Source organism: Lampris incognitus, chromosome 13 (genome assembly GCF_029633865.1).
Source record: "Lampris incognitus isolate fLamInc1 chromosome 13, fLamInc1.hap2, whole genome shotgun sequence".
Taxonomy (NCBI): Eukaryota; Metazoa; Chordata; class Actinopteri; order Lampriformes; family Lampridae; genus Lampris; species Lampris incognitus.
In genome coordinates this window covers 5800409-5821661 of record NC_079223.1, presented here as the reverse complement: position 1 = coordinate 5821661, position 21253 = coordinate 5800409, and the positions used below count along the sequence as shown (strand labels likewise).

The 21253-nt window shown below is 42.8% G+C and overlaps 1 protein-coding gene across 1 annotated transcript; it reads right to left on the bottom strand.

Annotated features, from left to right (window-relative positions):
- Positions 1-507: 507 nt before the first annotated feature.
- fam135a (family with sequence similarity 135 member A) lies at positions 508-19664 on the bottom strand. The gene is made up of 20 exons (XM_056291654.1): positions 19558-19664; positions 18325-18404; positions 15736-15875; positions 14537-14607; positions 14245-14418; positions 11682-11808; positions 10041-10194; positions 9314-9391; positions 8866-8915; positions 8449-8607; positions 8218-8291; positions 7901-8055; positions 5767-7777; positions 5447-5607; positions 5252-5343; positions 5045-5142; positions 4431-4582; positions 4120-4230; positions 3920-4033; positions 508-1677 (listed from the first exon to the last, which is right to left on the bottom strand). The coding sequence occupies exons 1-20, from the start codon at positions 19632-19634 to the stop codon at positions 1472-1474; spliced, it is 4284 nt and encodes a 1427-aa protein (XP_056147629.1). The 5' UTR covers positions 19635-19664; the 3' UTR covers positions 508-1471.
- Positions 19665-21253: the final 1589 nt, after the last annotated feature.

The following is a 21253-nucleotide window of genomic DNA, read 5'->3' as shown; positions in this document are numbered from 1 at the left end:
ATAAAGGAAAGGAAAAGGGCCCGAGTTACTGCATTTTTGGCAAACGGAAGAATGTATTTCTTTAATGGTGGGGGGTAAAAAACCCGGTTCAGTCCCAATTACTGCTCATGGGGTCCAATTCTGTCACCCCACCTCACCATCCCGTAACCTCTCGAGAGGTCGTTGGGGCACCGCTGTTGAGTCGTTTTCATCATTAGTGTGTCTTGGGCAGGGCCCAATCCTCTCCAAGCCGTTGACCTCAGCCGAACTCCTCATCCCGAGGCACACCTCGGTCCCCGACACTTGGCTGTTGACCCTAAAGAGTTCTTCCGCCCTAGCCGGTGACTTCTGACAGAAGCTTATCGCCTCGTGATTCAGCGCAGAAACCACCCCCTCACGCTCTCCGGCTCCTGTTTTAGAAACAACGTTCACAAACAGGTTTTGAGAACAAATGAAAAGTAGCAGAGTTCCTTTTAGATCTCGAAGAAAAAAAAAACAAACATCACAACACACTTAATAATATCCATATTTAATGGTAGTGTGACGATATATAAACCATTGACTGAGAAACAATATATATATTTTTTTTAAATTTAAAGCAACACTTTCCAGTTTAAAACATAAATAATACCCATAAAATACCAATCAAATGCTTTCAATCAGCCTGCAACTCACATAGCATACATGTGCTTCTGCTCAGCCACCATCATTGCTTAAAACCCCTTTAGTAAAATGTTCATGATTTAGGCAAAGCTGAACGCTCCCAACACCAGGCTGGGCGAATGTTGTGCAGAGTGCTGCAGCGGCACCCGACAGCATTACAGTACGACGAGACCGGAGCCGACGCAGCGAAGTCCCAACAACAATCCGGGTCAACTACAATCTCTGCTTTTAAAAATGATGGAAAAGAGTTGATAAAAAAGTAATTGTACAAATGACCATTCTCAGTACAAAAGCTTGTAAAATGCAGTGGTGCTGCAAATTAATGCAGAGTACGTCTGAAATTTGTGAGGAGAGAGAGAAAAAAACAAAACAACCCAAAACGGACAATATGTGCAGACTTGACTTGGGCCGGCTCACCGAAACAAATATTTTTAGCAGCTACACTTCCAGTTCGCCATCTAAATTCCACTGAATCGCTTGATGAGGGAGAAAAAGGAGAAAGGAAAAAAAAATTAATGCCTAAGGAATGACATAAATAACACTGAAAATGACCATATCATAGTGGGTATGATTTCCAAACACATAAAAAAAAAAAAGCAACGGAAATTTACAAAGAAGGGCAATAGAAAAATAAAAAATGACAAACTCCATCTCCAAAAAAAAGTCAGAACATGGAACATAAGCAACACTGATTTCATGTCTTCCACAAGGAAGTATATGCGTATAAAAACGAGCGTTGGTTTCATGACCGGTGGGGTTGCGATGCGGTGAGGTAACAGCTCCGCAGTCTCCTCACACCGCCATGCTGCTCATGCTGAGCGTCTGTCTTCTACTGGAAGAACTTGAGGCCTGCGACCAGGAAAAACTTCTCCAGAAAGATCTCGGAATCAAGGACCGCGATGTGGGCGGCCCGGCCAATGAGGGAGTTGGCCGTGTTGGGCAGGGCGTGAATGACATCATAGCGTACGAGATTACAGCCTTTGTTCTGAAGTACGGGCAGCAGCAGATTCTCGATCATTTCGGCGTACACGGGGCCTGACACGCACAGAGGTGACAAGAGAAAGGAGGTTAGCCGTCCCTGGCGATGCAGGGCCTGGGACATGGAGCTGATGTACACAGTATTTCCAAAGACAAGGAAGCATCTACACAGATGTCTATGGCAAAACAATAAGTTTCTTATTCACTTAGGTGTTTTTCATACTCCTAATAATGTATTATTGATATTACTGATGATAAAGACAATACATTATCATGTGCTTTGAGGCAAAAAAATAACACGACAACAGTCTGTGCAAAAGGTTACTACTACTACGACTACTACTACTACTTTTGCCTGCTCCCATTAGGGGGCGCCACAGCGGGTTATCTGTCTCCATCTCTTCCTGTCCTCTGCATCTTCCTGTCACACCAGCCACCCTCCTCTTTTCCTCCCAATATACCCAGCATCTCTCCTCCACACATGTCCAAACCATCTCAATCTTGTCCTCCATCATCCCCAATGACAATCTTATCATCTTCACCTCTGCCACCTCCAGCTCCACCTCCAGCTCCGCCTCCTGTCTTTTCATCAGTGCCACTGTCTCCAAACCATACAACATAGCTGGTCTCACTACCATCTTGTAAACCTTCCCTTTAACTCTTGCTGGTACCCTTCTGTCACACATCACTCCTGACACTCTTCTCCACCCACTCCACCCTGCCTGCACTCTCTTCTTCACCTCTCCTCTGCACTCCCCGTTACTTTGGACAGTTGACCCCAAGTATTTAAACTCATCCACCTTCATCACCTCCACTCCTTGCATCCTCATCATTCCACTGTCCTCCCTCTCATTCACACATATGTAGTCTGTCTTGCTCCTACTGACTTTCATTCCTTTTCTCTCCAGTGCACACCTCCACCTCTCCAGGCTCTCCTCCACCTGCACCCTACTCTCACTACAGATCACAATGTCATCTGCAAACATCATCATCCACGGAGACTCCTGCCTGATCTCATCCGACAACCTGTCCATCACCACTGCAAACGAGGGCTCAGAGCCGATCCTTGATGTAATCCTACCTCCACCTTGAACCCATCTGTCATTCCAACCGCACACCTCACCACTATCACACTGCCCTCATACATATCCTGCACCACTCCTACATACTTCTCTGCCACTCCTGACTTCCTCATACAATACCACACCTCCTCTCTCGCCACCCTGTCGTATGCTTTCTCTAAATCTACAAAGACACAATGTAACTCCTTCTGACCTTCTCCATACTTCTTCATCAACATTCTCAAAGCAAACATCACATCTGTGGTGCTCTTTCCTGGCATGAAACCATACTGCTGCTCGCTGGTCATCACCTCTCCTCTTAACCTAGCTTCTGTTACTCTTTCCCATATCTTCATGCTGTGGCTGATCAACTTTATACCTCTGTACTTACTACAGCCTCGCACATCACCCTTATTCTTGAAATTCGGTACCAGTATGATTTTTGCTGAACAATAAAATAGACTTTACTAAGAGTGCATCATAAATCCAAATTCAAGGAAGAAACGACTAAGGATTAAAGGCTGAATTAAACTGAATTCTCAAACCCTAATAAAAGATGGAACATACAACTGAGGCTGAGATAAAAGATTTGCATTTTTTTTTTATAAATATGACAAACCAATAATGCAGTGCTGAAATAAAGACAGGCAGGCAAAAACGCTTGAACAGAGTTCCACAGATTTACGGCACACCTCATATTAGCACGGCTGTTGAGGGGAAAAAAAACAAAACAAAACCGCAGTCATACGTAAAAAAAAAAAGAAAAAGAAAAAGAAAGAAACCTTGAAATTTGCACAAAGAGGAAGAGAAAGAGGTGGGAAGAAGGGGAACGTGTATTGGTTTCAAAATGATCATCAACACAAATGTATCAAATCTGCAAACAGTTCACTCCCAAACCTCCATCTTTAATGTGCTTTTGTGTGTCTTTTCTGAGCTTACCTGTTATGTCTGCTGCCTCATCTCTAATAAACAGTCTGACAAACCTTCGCAATATTACCAACCTCCAAATGCATGCTTCTTGTGCTAGCCAGCATTTCATAATTCCATAATTCTCCACATCACACATGGATAGACATGTGTATAGAAATAGAAAGCATAAAAGTGATACAACAACTAGGAGGAGCATGAGGGTGGAAAAAAATCTACACTAGAACTTTAACATAACTAGTGCACACAAGTAATTAAAGCCACTATTTCAGCCTGACGTTGTGGCAGTCTTTATCCCTGACTGGACTCACCTGACTGTTTGTCCTTCAGTGCCGTTTTGCACATCTCTATGCGAGCTGAATGATAGGGGACATAGCGGTCCTGAAGGGAACCAACCAGCACCACATTCTTGAAAAACTGCAGGCCTTAGAAGAATCATACACAAGTTAACATTTGTATCTTATAACTCATATAATAAAAACAAAAATCTGGTAAAAGAGGCAATGCTAACCAGATTTCTTGCTGAGCTTATAGAGGAAAGTCTGACGAGGATCAGAGTGATCGCGGCAAGTGAGCTGCAGGAGTGAGCCTGACTTCTTCCATTTCTGCATGAACCACAGGCCTGAAAAGAAGGCTAAAGGTCACTCAAATGGTTCCATCACTCTGACTGAATAAACAGGAAATGCAACCAGCAAACCTCCATAATTGACTGTTTAGCTAGTGTGAACAGTGACGATGCAAGACACAATAAGTTGGGCCATAATCTGCTATCTACAGCAATATTGCTGGTACAACATCTTCTACTCCTATGGAGACACTTACCGGTGTTGACCAAAGCAGAACTGTTGTACAGTGTGCCCAGATGAGGTCCAGAGAGGGAGAGAAAGGTGTGCAGTCTGTTCAAGTAACACTTAAATCTGGGCCTGGTCAGCACTGAGCGTACTATTAGGTTCCCCAAAGAGTGACCTACAAAGCTGCAATTGAAGAACACAGAGGCTTAGAAAACAATAAGAGACCAAATGATTCAAAATATACAGATAATATTTTCACTGTGTGACAATACAGTTACACATGATCTTACTGATCAAACAAGTATTCCACATCACGCTCTCCTTTATCAACATCCTGGTTAAAAAAAATTCAAGATACCCAGCAAGCTAGTGAGAAACCTCTGAAAATATTTCCTCCTGCTATTTTTAATTGCAAACTATTTTGTTGAAAACACAAAGAATTTCAGATAGAATGCTATGTAAAGACCATAGTATCCACAAGAGGGCATTCTTTACTATGAATAGAGGGGCTCTCGTTTTGTAGATGGTGTGTGGTGAGCTTGCTGAATCACCATCATGCCCTAAACAGGGCTTACGTATATCGTTCCTGCTATTAATCCTATCTGAATATAGCCTTTGGTAATGCATGCTGACAGATAATCTTACCTTATCTTTGAGACTGTGAGATTGTATATCTGGATGTACTGGACTATTTCATCCAGCAGCCGGTCCGTCATCGACTCAAAATCAGCAAAAGTGTCGTTCTGTGAATGAACAGGAGAACAGACAGATTACTGTGTTGGTCAGTGCTCTTGCATTAGATCTCTTAGCAGTGATGAGAGGGCAACAGCATCTGATGCATAATTTTATTACCTGGTTTCTCTCTGACATGAGAAAATCAATACGAGCTCCTGGCAATCCTAGCTCCAGGTAAGTCTTTACCAATCTCAGGTCTGCACTGTTGCCTGAGGTGAGTAGGGAAACATAAATAATGACAGGAATATTTCCTTAGCACCAAAGCGAAAGACTCTTGGTACGAAACCCCCTCTGAGAGACAGAGCGTCTTACCATCCAGGCCGTGAACGCAGACTATGAGGTGGATGCCTTCCTCACAGCTCTCATCCTCCTCCATACTGAAGTAGGGCACAGTGGATGCAAGCTCAGGCACTTCGCTGTACAGCAAACCAGGTAGTCTCAGTTGCTTCATCTCCTCCTTTGCCTTGATAAACCTGGAAAGAGACAAAGCCCCCACATATTAGCATACTGGAGAGGGTACTGTTCAAAAATACATAACAAGTGACATAAAAAATGAATGTTGCAAAGCTGGGCTTGGACTCATTGATTCAAATGAAATTTGAGAAAAATCAGAGAGAGATTTGATTACTCACATCTTCATCTGCTGCGTGGGGGCACTTTCATACCAGTGCAGGCAAGAGGAAAGGGAGAGGGAGGGACAGGGAGGTCTCCCCTGGCTGAAGCCAACACTTCCGGTGCCTTGGCTGGAGCAGATGGGGGCTCTTGTTAAATCCTTTGATTCTTGGAGGTATTCCAGACCAAGCTGTTCAAACAGGATGCTTGTCTCTTGAGCGACAGATTCTCCCTCACCACTCCTTTCTTCATCAGCTACACCGTTGACGAAGGCATAACCATCCCCCTCCTCATAGTAACCATTCTCAATCATCTCGTGCTCAGTTTCATCCTCTTCCTCATCCTGCGGCCCCGTCTGGATTCCCAGAGTGATGGCGGACGTCTCCAAGGGGCTGATCTCAGACACATCTGTGCTAGAACGTGAGCCAAAGTAGTTTTCCACCATCCCACGCTTCACGAGGTCAGTACTACTTGTCGCAGAATTACTGGAAGGGCAAGCGGTGTGGGGTTCACTGCAAGATTCTCTAATGCCCCCTCGGTCCACTGCTCCCTCTAATCCCACTTGAAAAATACCCATTAATTTGGGTTCCGCTTCCAGCTCAGCTGAAGGTCTGGTGGGCTGGGATTGACCTGCAGTGTTGTCAGGGTTGCAGGTGCCAGGATTGAGTTTTGGTGGAGCCACTGGGTAGACTACTGTAGAGTCAATGGTTGGCTGGTTAGTGAAATTCCCAGAGAATACTACACTCTGCTCCTGCACTAAGACACTTGACTTCCTGCCTCGGATTTCAATTCCACTGGAGCCCCTGGAGGAGCTCTCTACCTCATCATCTGATGGCAGCGAGTTGATGGAGGTGAGAGAGGACTGGACTCCGCTGACAGCACTGGTGCTTTCTGGGTAAAGTCCCTCTGCTGCCCCAGTGGCTCTCTGCGTAGAGCTGTGCTGGACAGGCCGTAGTGCAGCGCTAAGGATGGACCTCTCAGAGTGTGGAAGCCCCCCGTCTGATTCAGCTGAAGCTAGCCCTGCACAACCATGGGGTCCTGGAGCTGGTTGGGCTGCAAAAGAGCTGGGCTCACTCTCAATGCCCGAGTCTGAAAGGCGGGAAGAGGCACTAGGGACTCCTCCATCTGGGAGCCTGATACAATCACCTTTAGTTTGCAGGGGGACCAAACCTGGCCGGCTAAGCTGTGTTGTTGCCTCTTTATCAGGCCTTTCAAAAACACCGTAGTCTACTTTGGACAGTTTAGAGTCACAGAGCTCTGTCTGGATGATCTCAGGAACATCTCTCCTCAGGGTCTCATCAGTCCGACAAGGTAGAAACACTGTGACTTTTTCCCCATGGAAGGGGTCTTTGTTACTTGGTTTAACATCAATGTGCCTAAGCCCAGTAGCCTTTTGTGGCAGCTTTTGGCTACAGTGCTCAATTTGATCATCTTTATGCACTACTTGGTTATGTGTAGCTACAGCCCCAGTGCCCGCCTGAGGCTTATTCTCTATGTCCATGCTCATGAGATTTTTGTAGTGACTTTTTTGACTAGCAGCAATAATTTTATTGTCATCTGCGGAAGAATCAGTTGCACTGCTTCCAATATGTGTTGCTGTGGCACCAGAATCATAACAAGAATTGGCATTAGTCCATAAATTACTGCTGGAATCCCCCTGCAATGCATCTCGTTCCTCTTCCTGATTCAGGGGAACCTCCCCTTCCTTGCTCTTGTTGCTAGAGTCACTATAGGGAGCCTTGAGGTTCTTATAGCCCACCAGAACTACGGAGTCCTTGGAGCCTTGTCTGATGAGCTTCTTGGAATTCTCAGTCTTGGAATTCTTCTTCAGTTTGACTGACTTGCCCTTGGATTTGGGTGGTGGATCGCAGTTATCAGGCCAGGTGGTGTCCATGGCTGCATATCGGGAGTCAGGTATGGGGCTAGGGAAATTGGCTGCTGCATTAGCATCCTTGGAGTTAGGTTTGTCTGCCTTACTGGACACAGAGCCAGCCCTTGTACTGTGAATGCCAAGCCAGGGTCCATCACGATCTTAACAGTCCAAATCAGAGAGAGAAAAAAAAAATCAGCTATCTTAATTTCAAAGAATTAATGAATGGGTAAAAAAAAATGCACATGTAGAGGAGCTGCATTTACTTTTCTTGTATTACTAACCTTCAGTGATGGAATCCAGGTATCTATCCTCAAAGATGATTGGCAGGGAACTGACGTCACCATCCAGGTCTGCACATTCCACAGGAAGTGGGGGTAAAGACAGGAAGTAGCTCGAGCTTTTGATAGCATTTGTCATCTGCTGGTGGCTGTGAGCACTTAGCAGGTAGAAAGGTGAACGGTGATTAAGAGGAAAAAAGAAGGAAAGACTCATTTCGGGTGCAATAGTTCAGACAAGCACATATTGGCAACGGCTTGCCACGCTGAAATCATGGTCAAATTTTGGGAAAAAAAGGGGGTGATATGTCTCTGCAACTCACTGTAATTCTTGATAGGCCAATGCAGTTTGTCTTGGGTGTTCAAGACAGAAAAACGCCTCAGCAAACCGTCTAACCTGTGAAAAAATTTGTGACATATCAAAGTCTGTCCAGGTCAATGTGTGGGGTTTGTTTTCTTTTCTTACCAAGATGCTTTTCTTGCTGTTGCTTGGGATTGTTACTCTGACAAATATATGGTATTTGGCTGGTGCTCATTTGAAAAGGGGCACTCACTCTGAGTGTATGGTGCTCCATGGCCAACAGGGCGGCAACATTCTCCTGCAGGGACACCACCTCCAAGAACTGTCCCCAGAGGGCCATGAGCAGAGAGCAGAGCTGGGCCAGATTCATGTTCACAAGCTCTGAAAGCTCATCCGGTGTCTCTGCTTTTTGCTGGTAAGAAAAAGACCTAAGTCAGCCATGTTAGAACACAAAAGAAATCGTAGTTTCTCCTACATTAGCCGTTCCAGGCAATAACAGGCAGGGGAGTTTAAGAAAATTAAATAAAGGCCTATCTAAATTTACGTGAGATCAGTCCAAATTATCTTTTAAATTCCTCAAAAAAAAAAAAATCAAAAAAGGGTAAAAGAGGACATTCTGTGTTTCACTGCCTTCAATAAGACAATTATCAAAGTTGGATAAAAATCGTACCTTGACTTGTTCACAAAGCTCTGCCAGACGGGCCTCTAAGTCAAGTTTCTCTGTGGGGGGGGAAAGAAACATTTGAGAGATCTTTTTTTATAAACTGTTACATAATCCTAAAGAAGCCTTTCAGAGAAACCTGCAAGACAGGCTGAGGAGACAGCAGAGTCAGGAGACATTTGTCAATCATATTGCTATGAAGGGAGACAGGACTGAAGACAGCAGAGAAGTGTCATGAGACTCTCAGACCAAAGCCCAACACTGAAGATTCAAAGAAAGATCAAGTATGAGGTATGTACGTAACAGATGAGTAAGACAGCAAGGTATAAATCGTCACTGGAGTGTGGGCCGTAGAGGAGAGAAGGTGTAGCTATGACAGGAAACTACAGTGAAGTGAAGGAGGAAAAAAGGGGAGAGAGGTAGGTTGATTTGAGGAACTGTAAGGGTCAAGACATACCTATGTAGACGTGCCTTTGGGTTCGGGGATAGGGTCTTCTGAGAACTCTCTCATATAGGACTTGCAAGCTGGGTTTGGCTAGTAGGATTGTACATATAGGCATGTTTAACCTTCCCATATATAATTCTATACTCTGGAATGGATTAATAGCTTTCCACTCATGTGGCTCGAGTTTGGTGAGCCACTAGGTTAGACACGAGTGAGATTGGCGTTTTGAGAGTTTTAGTTCAATGCTTAAGTTAAACTGAAGTTACTACTTTCAATGTTAATCAAGATTAATCAGCCACGCTGAGGCCTTCGAGTTAATACAGAGCGCTACTGCTTATCAGCTGTGCTTACATGGTTTGAATTTGTTAATGGATAAGGGGCAATGAGATGGGAAAAGAATGAGTAAATTGCAATTTTCACAAATAACAACACTGAAAAATATAAATTAACAACAATGCAACATAAATTTCACTCAAATAGCATTACGAGTCAAATAGTCACAAAAGCATAACAAAGTTTTGAGCAAACAAGAAATGAAACATGTACAATGTATTAACTGCATGAGTGAATGAACAAAGACAGTAAGTACACTGAGACATAATAACATTTCATAACCAAGCAGTCCACCTACATGAGGGAAGTGCCTCAATAGATAGCCTGCGTGAAGTATGAATATAAGCTGTCATAGCAACTTGCTTGGACATGAGTCAGTCAGTGCACAGGCATAAATGACGTGTACCTAGCTCCATGCGGTGGGAGGAGGGGAGATCCTTAGTGACAGAGGTGAAATAGTCAAAGAGGCCCTGGTAGGCGAGTAGTAGACTGGCACAAAGGCTGTGGTGCAGACTGAAGGCATGCTGCAGACAGTGTTCAGACACCAGGAATGTCCTGCCCTGTTGGATCATCAAAGGTTACGGAGAAGAAAATGAATTCCCTATTAGATTGGGTAAAAAAAACCAAACAAAAAAACCAACATCCAGGGGAGAGCGGAACTTATTATTAATAACACATTTCAAACCTACTCTGTTGTACAAGCACTGGAATCAAACTCTCTCTCTCTCTCTCTCTCTCTCTCTCTCTCTCTCTCATATATATATATATATATAAAAAGATAGATATAGGAAAAAAAAACATTAATACATTTCAGTACAAGCTTGTTTCACGCGTCACGCACTCATCAGTTGCCAATGTAATTGACCCAATTTCCCCTCGGAGATGAATAAAGTATTCTGATTCACGTTTTTTTTAAGCTATCTTAATATTCTGCTCCTCATTTGTTGAGCACTTTCATCTACACCATTGATGGTTTCTGGAAAAAAAACGCTATCTATCTATCTATCTATCTATCTATCTATCTATCTATCTATCTATCTATCTATCTATATCTATCCATCTATATATATATATATATACGTATATACACATGTGATTCAATTTTTTGTGATGTTTGATGAAGGTATGATAAAATTAAAAGGCTAGTTTGCTTAAATAAAACAATACCATAATCCCCACAATGTTCACAAACAAAGCTCAGGAGAATGGAAGGCTGATTTATAGTGTATCCCCTTTAAGTTGGAATGTGGCTACAAATGTAATGTATCATGCTTTTTGTTGACATAGAAAATAAATTGCTATGGTGTCTCTTGTTACTGCAGCACTGTGGCAACCACTGCAGCCCAGTAAATTGTGTTAGATAAGCTTGCCAGTTACCCCCCCCCCTTCACTGTGTGTGCGGTCTCTAGGCAGCGACTTTTATAGCTGCTTTTGCTCAGATCCCTGTTGATAAATGAAAAGAGGATGATGGATTGTTATTCATGAGCCGCCTATTAGTTCTTCATCGTGGAGGGATGAGGGGCATTGCTACATCTCAGCTCCAGCACATTCTTGTCCCTCCATCTCTAGCTGGCTATGTTCCTCTGTTAACCAGTGCCAATTACTCATGGCACAACGCGACAGCAGTCCAACAGTTTGTCTCCCCCCTTTCATTCTTAACAGCGTTACACACATTACCATGTAAACAATTTATCATGCCATCCTCTCTGAAAAGTAGGCTTCTGACACCCAAGCCCGAATTTGAATCAAAGTCTGTATTACTGGCATTCCCGCTGAGACGATGCTTCCAGCTCAGTAACCCCTCGATCTCTCCCTGCTACAACAACAGCCTTCTCCCTCTGCTATCTTGGGTCTTGTTTACTTTACAACAGTCTTTTACATTTTATGAAGTACTTAGTTTCAGCCAGTCAAGACAAAGTTAGGCACGTAAAAATTATATGATGTGGGTAGCAATTTTACAACCATCTCTTTTGAGTTGAACAGCAAAAATGTAAGAAAAAGTCATTTTAAAGAAGGAACGGTCTCGAACAGCGTGGTGTTTGCTTACATCTGGGGACACCTGCTTGATGTAGTTGCTGCCGAACACGACGTTCTCCAGGGGTGGGATGACAGAGTCCTTGTTCTGTGCCGGGGCATTACGGTTCAGCCATGTGGTCTTTACTGGCCGAGGAAAACTAGATTGACAAATAAAGGATTCAAGCTTACAAGTGAATGAACATGAGTACAACATAAATAATAAAGAAACTATAACAAAGTACTGAAAATAGTCTTATTTCACTGTAGTAACCAAAAAAACAACCCAGAAGTAGATTCGATTGTATTCTATATAAGACTAAGCTTCAAACTTTCTTGTGTGCAAGTCTTTCTTGTGACAGGGTAGGGCTTTTTCGTGGGTCTTCAGAACCAGGCCCTCTTTTATAATCAAAATCACTGAAAAGAAACAGTATTTTGAATTGTATTTTATAAGCTACACATACACACCAGCACTCACGAGTACATTAATCTTCTATTCCAGCTGCATTAAAGGTGACACGTTGCAACCACTGACAGAGCTGAGGCCCAAAGCGGGGTTCCCCCTCTTTTCCAGGACTGTTGCTTGGCTGGACAGGACACCTGCTGCTCACAGGCGGTCCTGTTATTCAGCATTAACAATCAGTGGAACCTTCAACAGTCTCTAAATGGATTGTGTAACCTCTTGCTGACCACTGAACATCCCCCTCAAACTTCAACCAGTGGGGGTGTCCGGGTGGCATGGCGGTCTATTCCGTTGCCTACCAACATGGGGATAGTTGGCTCGAATCCCCGTATTACCTCCGGCTTGGTCGGGCGTCCCTACAGACACAATTGGCCGTGTCTGCGGGCGGGAAGCCGGATGTGGGCATGTGTCCTGGTTGCTGCACTAGCGCCTCCTCTGGTCAGTCGGGGCGCCTGTTCAGGGGGGAGGGGGAACTGGGGGGAATAGTGTGATCCTCCCACGCATTACATCCCCCTGGTGAAACTCCTCACTGTCAGGTGAAAAGAAGCGGCTGGCGACTCCACATGTATGGGAGGAGGCATGTGGTAGTCTGCAGCCCTCCCCGGATCGTTAGAGGGGGTGGAGCAGTGGCTGGGATGGCTTGGAAGAGTGGGGTAATTGGCTGGATACAATTGGGGAGAAAAGGGGGGAAAATTCCAAAAAAAATAAAAAATTCAACCAGTGATGTGCAATCTCAGTGGCGAAATAAACATGGATAAAACACGTGATGTCAGCTAAAAATTAAACAAAAAATATGCAATCTCAGCAGGTAAAGAATACAATTTTATAACCTTGCTAAATATTTTCAGGACATCGGACCAATTTGATAATTTTCCAGATGTTTTACATGAATTGAAAACTAAACTATAAATTTCCAGGTTTTCCAGGATGTGTGAGAACCCTGGATAGGTGACCAGCCCTTTACCATTTGAGCTGCTATGCTCAGAAATGGTCTACCTGAGGAGCTACGGCTAGGTTTAACACCATCATCACTCCTAAAAACCGACTTTTGAAAAAAGACGATCACAAATTTATTATTCTAATTGTATCTGTTAATCTTTATGGTTTTGATTTATTTCATCTCACTTTTCATTATTCATTCAACATCAGCCACTCCTCCAGGGTCGGGTCGCAGTGGCAGCAAGCTAAGTAGGGCACTCCAGAGGCCCATCCCCCCAGCAACACCCTCCACCTCCTCTTGGGGGATCCCAAGGCGTTCCCAGGCCAGATTGGACATGTAGTCCCTCCAGCGAGTTCTGGGTCTACCCTGGGGTCTCCTCCCAGTTGGCCCGGTAAACCTCCAAAGGAAGGCGCCCAGGAGGCATCCTAATCAGATGCCCGGACCACCTCAACTGGCTCCTTTCGACGCGAAGGAGCAGCGGCTCTACTCCGAGCTCCCTCCGGATGTCCGAGCTCCTCACCCTATCTCTAAGGCTGAGCCCAGACACCCTACGGAGGAAACTCATTTCAGCCACTTGTATCCGCGATCTCACTCTTTCGGTCACTAACCAAAACTCATGACCATAGGTCATCCCTTTTCTTATCCCTAATTTTTAATTAATCTTATCAACAGATTGTTGCTCATTTTATCATCTTGTCCTTTTCTGTTCCTGTGACGTACTTTCTAAACCATTTTGTGCTATATATACACATCAAAATTATTAGTGTACAAGACAATGAAAATCTCAAGATGTTTGTGGTTTTACTGCAAGGCCCAACAATTACACTGCACAGTCATAACTTTGCCCAGAAATTAAAATTATATGTTAACAAAATTCAAATAATGCACTGTGTAATTGACATAATTGACAACAACAAAACACCAGGGGAAATTCATGGTACAAGCCAAAACATGTTTTCTGTGCTTACTTTTGTTGTTGTGCACTTACATTAAGTGCAGAGTTTGTCGGTTAGCATGAGAACGAAAACATTCTATGCTGGTGACCATTATTACAATGCTACACAACTGACAGTGTCAAACATCACCATAGGAATAGCAAAATGGAGATTAATGAAAAAGCTCCTAACACTTCTATGTGTGTGCAAGAAGCCAATCATACTATACACAATGGTTTTCTTCAGTGAGGTGTCTGACCTGATGAGGGGCTGATGCAGAGCCACAAGGGAGGCATGGATAGCTATGGAGATGACAGACAGGTGGAAGTAGTCGAACATGACGTTGACGTGCTGGTGGATGCCTCGCTGGAGGCTAAAGTGCAAACGTAGTGTGCGGCTGCTGATGTTCTGAAGTGAGTTCGGATCATCTGGCCTGTGGAAATGCATTTCTGTCAGCACCTCTATTTGCACAACGGCTGCAAGTATCAGTTCAGAAGCATGGACACAACTGGACACAGTTCAGATCAGATCATTTTTGCTGCGACACGTACGTGTAGTCACCATCTGTAAAGAACAATTCCAAGAAGAGCTGGAAATCCATGTCAGTGAGAGACTCTTCCACCTGAAGACATGAAAATAGTGTAGATTAAAAAGTGAGGTTGTCTTCCTAATCAATGGCAAACTAGACCCTTTGCAGTTTTCTTATCAAGCTGGAAAAGGTGTGGAGGATGCAAAACTCCTCATCCTCGACAGTGTATAAGCACCTTGAGAAAACCGAGCTCATGTGATCTTTTATTTGCAAATACCTCTTTGGCTTTTAACAGGTTGCAGCCTCATATTTTGATTAAAAGAATTGCTTCTTATTTTGAATTACCTGATCAACTTTTAATGTTGCTTTTGGATTTTTTAATGGACAGAATCCAGCAGGTTTTAGTGAATGGACATATGTCCAACACCAAGGTCTCAAATACAGGCTCATCACAGGATTGTGTCCTGTCCCCCTTTGCTCAAATTCAATGTGAACACAGAGTCGGTTGTCAAGTGTGGACATGGAATTCACTTAATGCGGGGGGGGTTAACTCTTTTAATGTCGATGATATGATTTCATGTCATTTTCATCAATCATTCATTGAAAGTCTTTTAAATTTCTCATTTATTCACTGGTTTAATGGGTTGTCTGTGAAGACAAGAACAACCTTTAAGTGGCATTGTTAAGGCCTGTTCCAAGATAATTGGAGGCCAGCAAAGAGACTTGTGCTCCCTCTAGGAGAAACCTCTAGGAGAAACTTGTGGCCCAGAAAAGCAAAAGGAATCATCGGCCAATCTGACCATGTCCTGTCCAGAGACTTCACTGTAATGCCCTCAGGCCGGCGCTATAATGTACCCCCAGGGAAAACAAACTGCAACACTAAGTCCTTCATTCCTTCTGCTATCAGGCTACTAAATGCTGATAGTAGTCATTTTAAATGACCGTTATATTCTTTTAAACACGGTTATTTATATGAACTATAACAAATGTTGCATTATATTTACTGCTGCTCATGTTTAGATGTTTCCTTGTACATTGATCTGTTGCCTCTGACATACTATAACTACCTTTCCTGTGAGTTTCTGAGTCGTGTGTATGGCCTGGGTAAGCTGCAAATGACTTGCCCTTTTTGGGATCAATAAAGTTGTCTGAACTGAACTAGATGTTCACTGAAACCAGTATCTACGTTTCAAAGCAACATCTCATTTTTGTAACTCTTACCCTCTTCTCATCCAACAGCATCATGACTTTGAAGAGAAGGACATCGTTCACCACCACCTCCTCATTCTTATACAGGATTTGAAAAGTTTTGCTGCAGATGACGTCATCCTGGACCGACGCAGGGAAGGCCAGATCAGAGCCTTAACGAACAAGAACAAAAATAGAACGTTTTCATTTCAACAACTTCCACTGAAGGGTTAAAACCAAGTGAAGCCTTTAGCAAGAGGCAGTTTTCTTGTTTCAATTGTTAAGCACCGAACTGGTTGACTGTGTTGAGAAAGGTGGCGGTAGCTACACCCCCACTTCTCTCACCTCTAACACAGGGCCCCCCCCCCAAGGTTGTGTCCTGAGTCCCATGCTCTACTCTTTGTACACACATGACTGTGTGGCTACGAACAGCTCCAACACCATAGTTAAGTTTGCTGATGATGTGGTGGGCCTGATCTCCAGCAATGATGAGACGGCCTATCTGAAAGAGGTGGAGGATCTGTCACTGCGGTACCAGGCCAAGAGCCTCTCCTTGAACGTCAGTAAAACCAAGGAGTTTGTTGTGGACTTTAGAAAGACACACCGAAAGACCTACACCCCTCTCTCTATCAACAGGGTATTAGTAGAGGTGGTGAGCAGCTTCAGGTTCACATCACTGAGGACCTTACATGGACACTTCACACAGACACTTTGGTGAAAAAGGCAACGCAGCGTTTTTATCATCTCAGACAACTGCAGAAGTTCAGTGTCTCCCCACAGATCCAGAAAACCTTTTACTCTGGTGCCATTGAGAGCATCCTGGCAGGGTGCCTCACTGCCTGGTATGGGAACAGTACCTGTCAAGACCAAAAAGTCTTGGAGACAGGTCGGCTGAGCGTGCCATCTGGTCCATACTCAATACAGGACTTATCCACCAAGCAGTGCAGGACCAGGGCTAAAAGGATTATTATGGATCCCTATCACCCCATAACGGACTGTTTCAGCTGCTGCGGTCAAGCAGACGCCTCCTCGGCAACAAGGCCAACAATGAGAGACTCAGAAGGAGTTTCTTCCCCCAGGCTATAAGGACACTAAACTCAACATAACAATAACAATTACATTTGTAACAGTTTACCACTTGTTACACTCTACTTATTCAGTCTATTTGCACACCTGAACTTGTACTGTATTGCAGCTACACACTGTATAAATGTATTTATCGGAATATTCCCTCTGTATACTCCCCAGACACTTTTGCAACTTTTTAAAAAAAAATTTTTATTCTATTCTCATCTTATTGTTACTTCTGTTCCATTTATCTTGTTGCACAGTTTTGGAGTTCGCCAAAAATCGTTTCACTGCTTACAGTAATTGTACATGAAGTATGTGACAAATAAACCTTTGAATCTTGAACCTGTATATGATGGGCTGCTTCATTTTACAAACGACTCAAAATGAATAGCTGTGATTGAACGAGTTCAAGATTAATTATAAACATGACAGATCCTTGTGCAGAGTATTGAGCTCGAGCTCAAAGCAAGTGAGCTAAAACAAAACCTGTCAATAACCAACACTGCTGAGTGCTCTTTCATCAAACATCTCTTGCACTGAAACAAGGTCAACAATGCATATTCCACAGGGTCTGTTTGATAAGTGAGGGTCAAGTGGTTTCATATCTGCAGTGCAGTGGTAAAGCTCACACTGTCCACTGTCATCAGAAACACAACACAACTTTTTTACACTGGCATCTCCGTTTTCTTCCCTATTGTGACTGGCCTTTATTGTAAGTGCAACATAATGGAAGGCTTTGTGTGGCTGGAGAAGCACATTTCTCTCAGGAAGGGGATGAGGCATATGTGCCAGGCCTTAGAGAAATACTGAGGACAAGGAGGGGCTTGTGCGATAAGCCAGACCCCACCACATTCCTGCCAACAAAACCAAAGAGTAAACCAAATCCACGCCATTCAAAGCCCATTTCCCTTACCGCTGTGAGAGTGTTTGAGACTGATAACATTTGACCACTTTGTAAAAGTCTATTTTGCAGAGTATTACCATAACTTAGGAAATGACATTGCCAGTCTTCACTCAATAAATAGCATGGTAAAACCAGAGCCCAACTGAGAAGTTAAAAAACAAAACAGAACACCATAGTACATAAACTCCTCTTTCACTATTTAAGAGCCATTTTTTTTAGTTCAGAATGAAACAAAAAGGAGCTGTTTATTACTTTCTGCATTGTGCAGGGAAACAGAAATGCAAAAAAAATATGCTACATTTTGACAGGTTTCCTAAGATATTGAAAAATAGTAACAATAAACAATAAAACAATGTATATGAACAATAAAAAATGTATATCAGTAGATACCAGGGTAGCCCATTACATGTTTGTTTAAAGGCTACAATGGGAGGACAATCAACAAGCAATTTGCTTATACTATTTCATATCAAACTAGATTTTGCGAATACGACTTCTGAGTGATGAACAGCTATTTGTCATAGCCGATGTAATAGGCCTGGACAACATTACTAACCACATGTAAACTCCTCCATGTACATTACAATAATAATCGTATCAGTGTGCTTCAACCCTGGTTGAATCCAAGCCACCATGCATGAACTAACCTGCTGGGTGGAGCAGATTGGCCTCTATTTTGTGAGGAACCCTAGGTGGTACTTTCATATTGGCACGGATCTGGTAGAATCTGAAAATACACATACAAGGACAATTTGAATTAATAGGGGGAAAAAAACTAGGCTCATCAACCTGCTTTTTTTCCCCCTGTACAGAAATGTGAGAGCAGCAAAAGTGTAGTGAAACAAGAGCCAAGTGAGCAGGTTAGCCAAAGGCACCTGTACGGGTAAAGAGAACTGCTACCTTTCATAAATGAATAATGAGCACTTTCTTTCACACGCACTCAAGTAGTAAACCCAAGCTTTTAAAGCATTGATGGGGCAAGAGCACAGTGCAGTCAATTTAGTTGTGCGCAGTGTGGTATTATTTTGCTGCTGTTGGACAGCAAATGTCCAGATGTTTTAGGTCTAATGGGTTAGAGCTGTCCTGTTTAAGCAATGAGTCATATTTACTCCCCACTTTTCTTTACAACATGACGACTGCATAGATATGAACACATTGTTGAGCAAACGACTCTTAACCAGTCGTGTCCTGTGCTTGTTTCTGGACTCCAGCATGAGGAAAATCGGAATACCAATCAGAAAATAAGGGTCCCATATGTGACATTGTGATCGTTTTGTTAGTACACCATACGACACAGAGGGAGGACTGCAATGGGGGATGGGAGCAGGAGGTGACAAGGGGGCCCAGATGGGGAAATTGAGGCTTCGGTTCGTTTCATATCTAACAGCTAAACACCCACGCAACTTTGTGGTTATAGGGACCGAAGCCTCTGTATGGTTAAGGATAATATTCTGCCACTTTACAGTTATCAGTTAGACTACTCTATTTTAGTATACGCTACATAATTTACATGTATTCAAAGTGCACATATACAGAATTGTGTCTTGGAGCAAGAGCACTTTTCTTCCTGGTTCTCTGGAAGTCTAAATACAGGTGCCAACATTCCGGATTAGCGACTTGAAGAATCACACTTGAGTCACCACTCCCCACTGGAATTGAGTAAATATGATCCTAAGTCTTAAATATAAAAACCAAGAAGGCCGATTGTCAACCACCAAGTTTAATCTTGTATGTAATCACTCACACACACACACACACACACAAAAACAACATTTGAAAAATAATCCTGTTTTTGAGGCTTCAGGGTAACATATCACATGCTGAAAACACATTTGTGAAATCAAATCAACAGAATATGAAAGAAGATTCGTAGTACTTACCCTCTTTGAAACAGGTCCACATTGTAGAACTTGTGGAGCTCCACAGAGAACTCCACTGTGGCCTGGACTTCACCCATCTTGGTCTTCACAGACAGAGGTGCCTTGCATCATCTAGAACACACCTGTAGGCCTACGGGGACACGAAAAGCCCTTTAGTCTCTTCTTCACTCAAGTTTAACAAAGCAGACATTCTAATATTTCTTCCCAGTGGTCTATCAAGACTGAAGATGAGCTGGGCAGTTTTTTGACACTATATAAAATCTCAGTAAAATTTAATGGTCCTGCAGGTGAACCTAGCAGATGCAAAAACCAAATAAAATGTTAAAAATAAACATTAAAAAAAATCCACAACTAAACCCCCAAACAATTAACACAGCACCATATCCTACAGGCTCCACTTTGTTGCAGGCAAAGAACATAAGACAAAGACATGTTTTCACAAACAGGCGTCTTTTTACGACAAAAACAAACAATTTAATAAACCGTTAGTGTTATTCATAAGGTCCACAATAAAATAAGCATGAGATCAGGTACAAGGTTAATGCATTTTAAGATGTAGTAATGTCAACATACCATTACTAGAGTTACAGTTTTGCAGCTTGGCGAGAGGGTTAACAAGGGCATTACATAACAAAATGTATTTTGCCTTTGGGAAAGCCTATGCTGTTTGTCCTAATTCGTTGACGAGTCAGAAAACAATGTACAAGCGAAACAGTGAGGGCAAAGGGTGTGAATCACTACATAAAAATAGGCCCCGAAGATAACACCCAACAACCTAGTGTTAGAAATAAACATAGATGTCGTCCATGCATTTCAAAGCAAAGACGTTTAACTCAGGTGTATGTAACATACGAGAAGACCATTTTAGAGTCATAGTAGCAGAACCATTTTTATGGCACCGATTGTCTTACTGATGTCAGCGTGTTAACGGAAATGGAAAGCAAAATGAGCCACAATACAATCAGGTTATTCAAAAGACTTGATTAATACAGCGTCCAACATAAGATGTAGGGTATAAATAAACCAGGTTATGGTGGTCTCAAAATATACAGCCCGTAAAGGAAACAGCATCTATATATAAAAAGAAGGTTGTTTAAAAGTAGCATACAGAGTACAAGATACATGCCCCAGACAAATAATTGCAGCATATCAATATCCTTTGGTGGGATGATGATAGCTTTCTCTATAACGACGCATTTTAAATCAAGCCGCTAACAAAGTCAATAATAACAAAGGCATGACATATGGCTTCCAAGCTGCTTCAGCCACATTTAAGATTCAAGTTTACAGGGCAGAGCGAAACGCATTATCATTAAATCATTACCAGAATGACTTTTTCTTGATAAGGTCAAAATATTGCTGCAGAGTAAAAAGAGTAATACAGAATTATTTACAGCCATGTACCTAAAGTTATACTTGGGTAAGAACATCCTGTCTTTATGCCTGCTGCGTTTACTGCTGTATTAGTTCTAACCATTTCAAAACCCATGAAGATGGCCAAATATGTTCATTTCGACATTGTAGGAGGCGCACAATAAAGATAAATGGTTATATTTGCTTTTCTGATAACACAGAACTATGTAGTCCAGATGGGAATCTAAAAGAGGGTGTTTGGACTATCAAGATAATGCCAAATGGACAGCTGATATTTTTCTGACATTTTACTTCAAATCTTACTTTGGAATGAACACCGCCA

Excerpts from the sequence above, each read along its gene's own strand:
- fam135a (XM_056291654.1), bottom strand. The coding sequence starts at position 19,634 with ATGGGTGAAGTCCAGGCCACAGTGGAGTTCTCTGTGGAGCTCCACAAG. Across the intron at positions 10,195-11,681 it reads TCAAGCAGGTGTCCCCAGAT|GGCAGGACATTCCTGGTGTC; the intron begins GTAAGCAAACAC and ends ATGATCCAACAG. Across the intron at positions 8,056-8,217 it reads TTGGCCTATCAAGAATTACA|TGCTCACAGCCACCAGCAGA; the intron begins GTGAGTTGCAGA and ends CTACCTGCTAAG.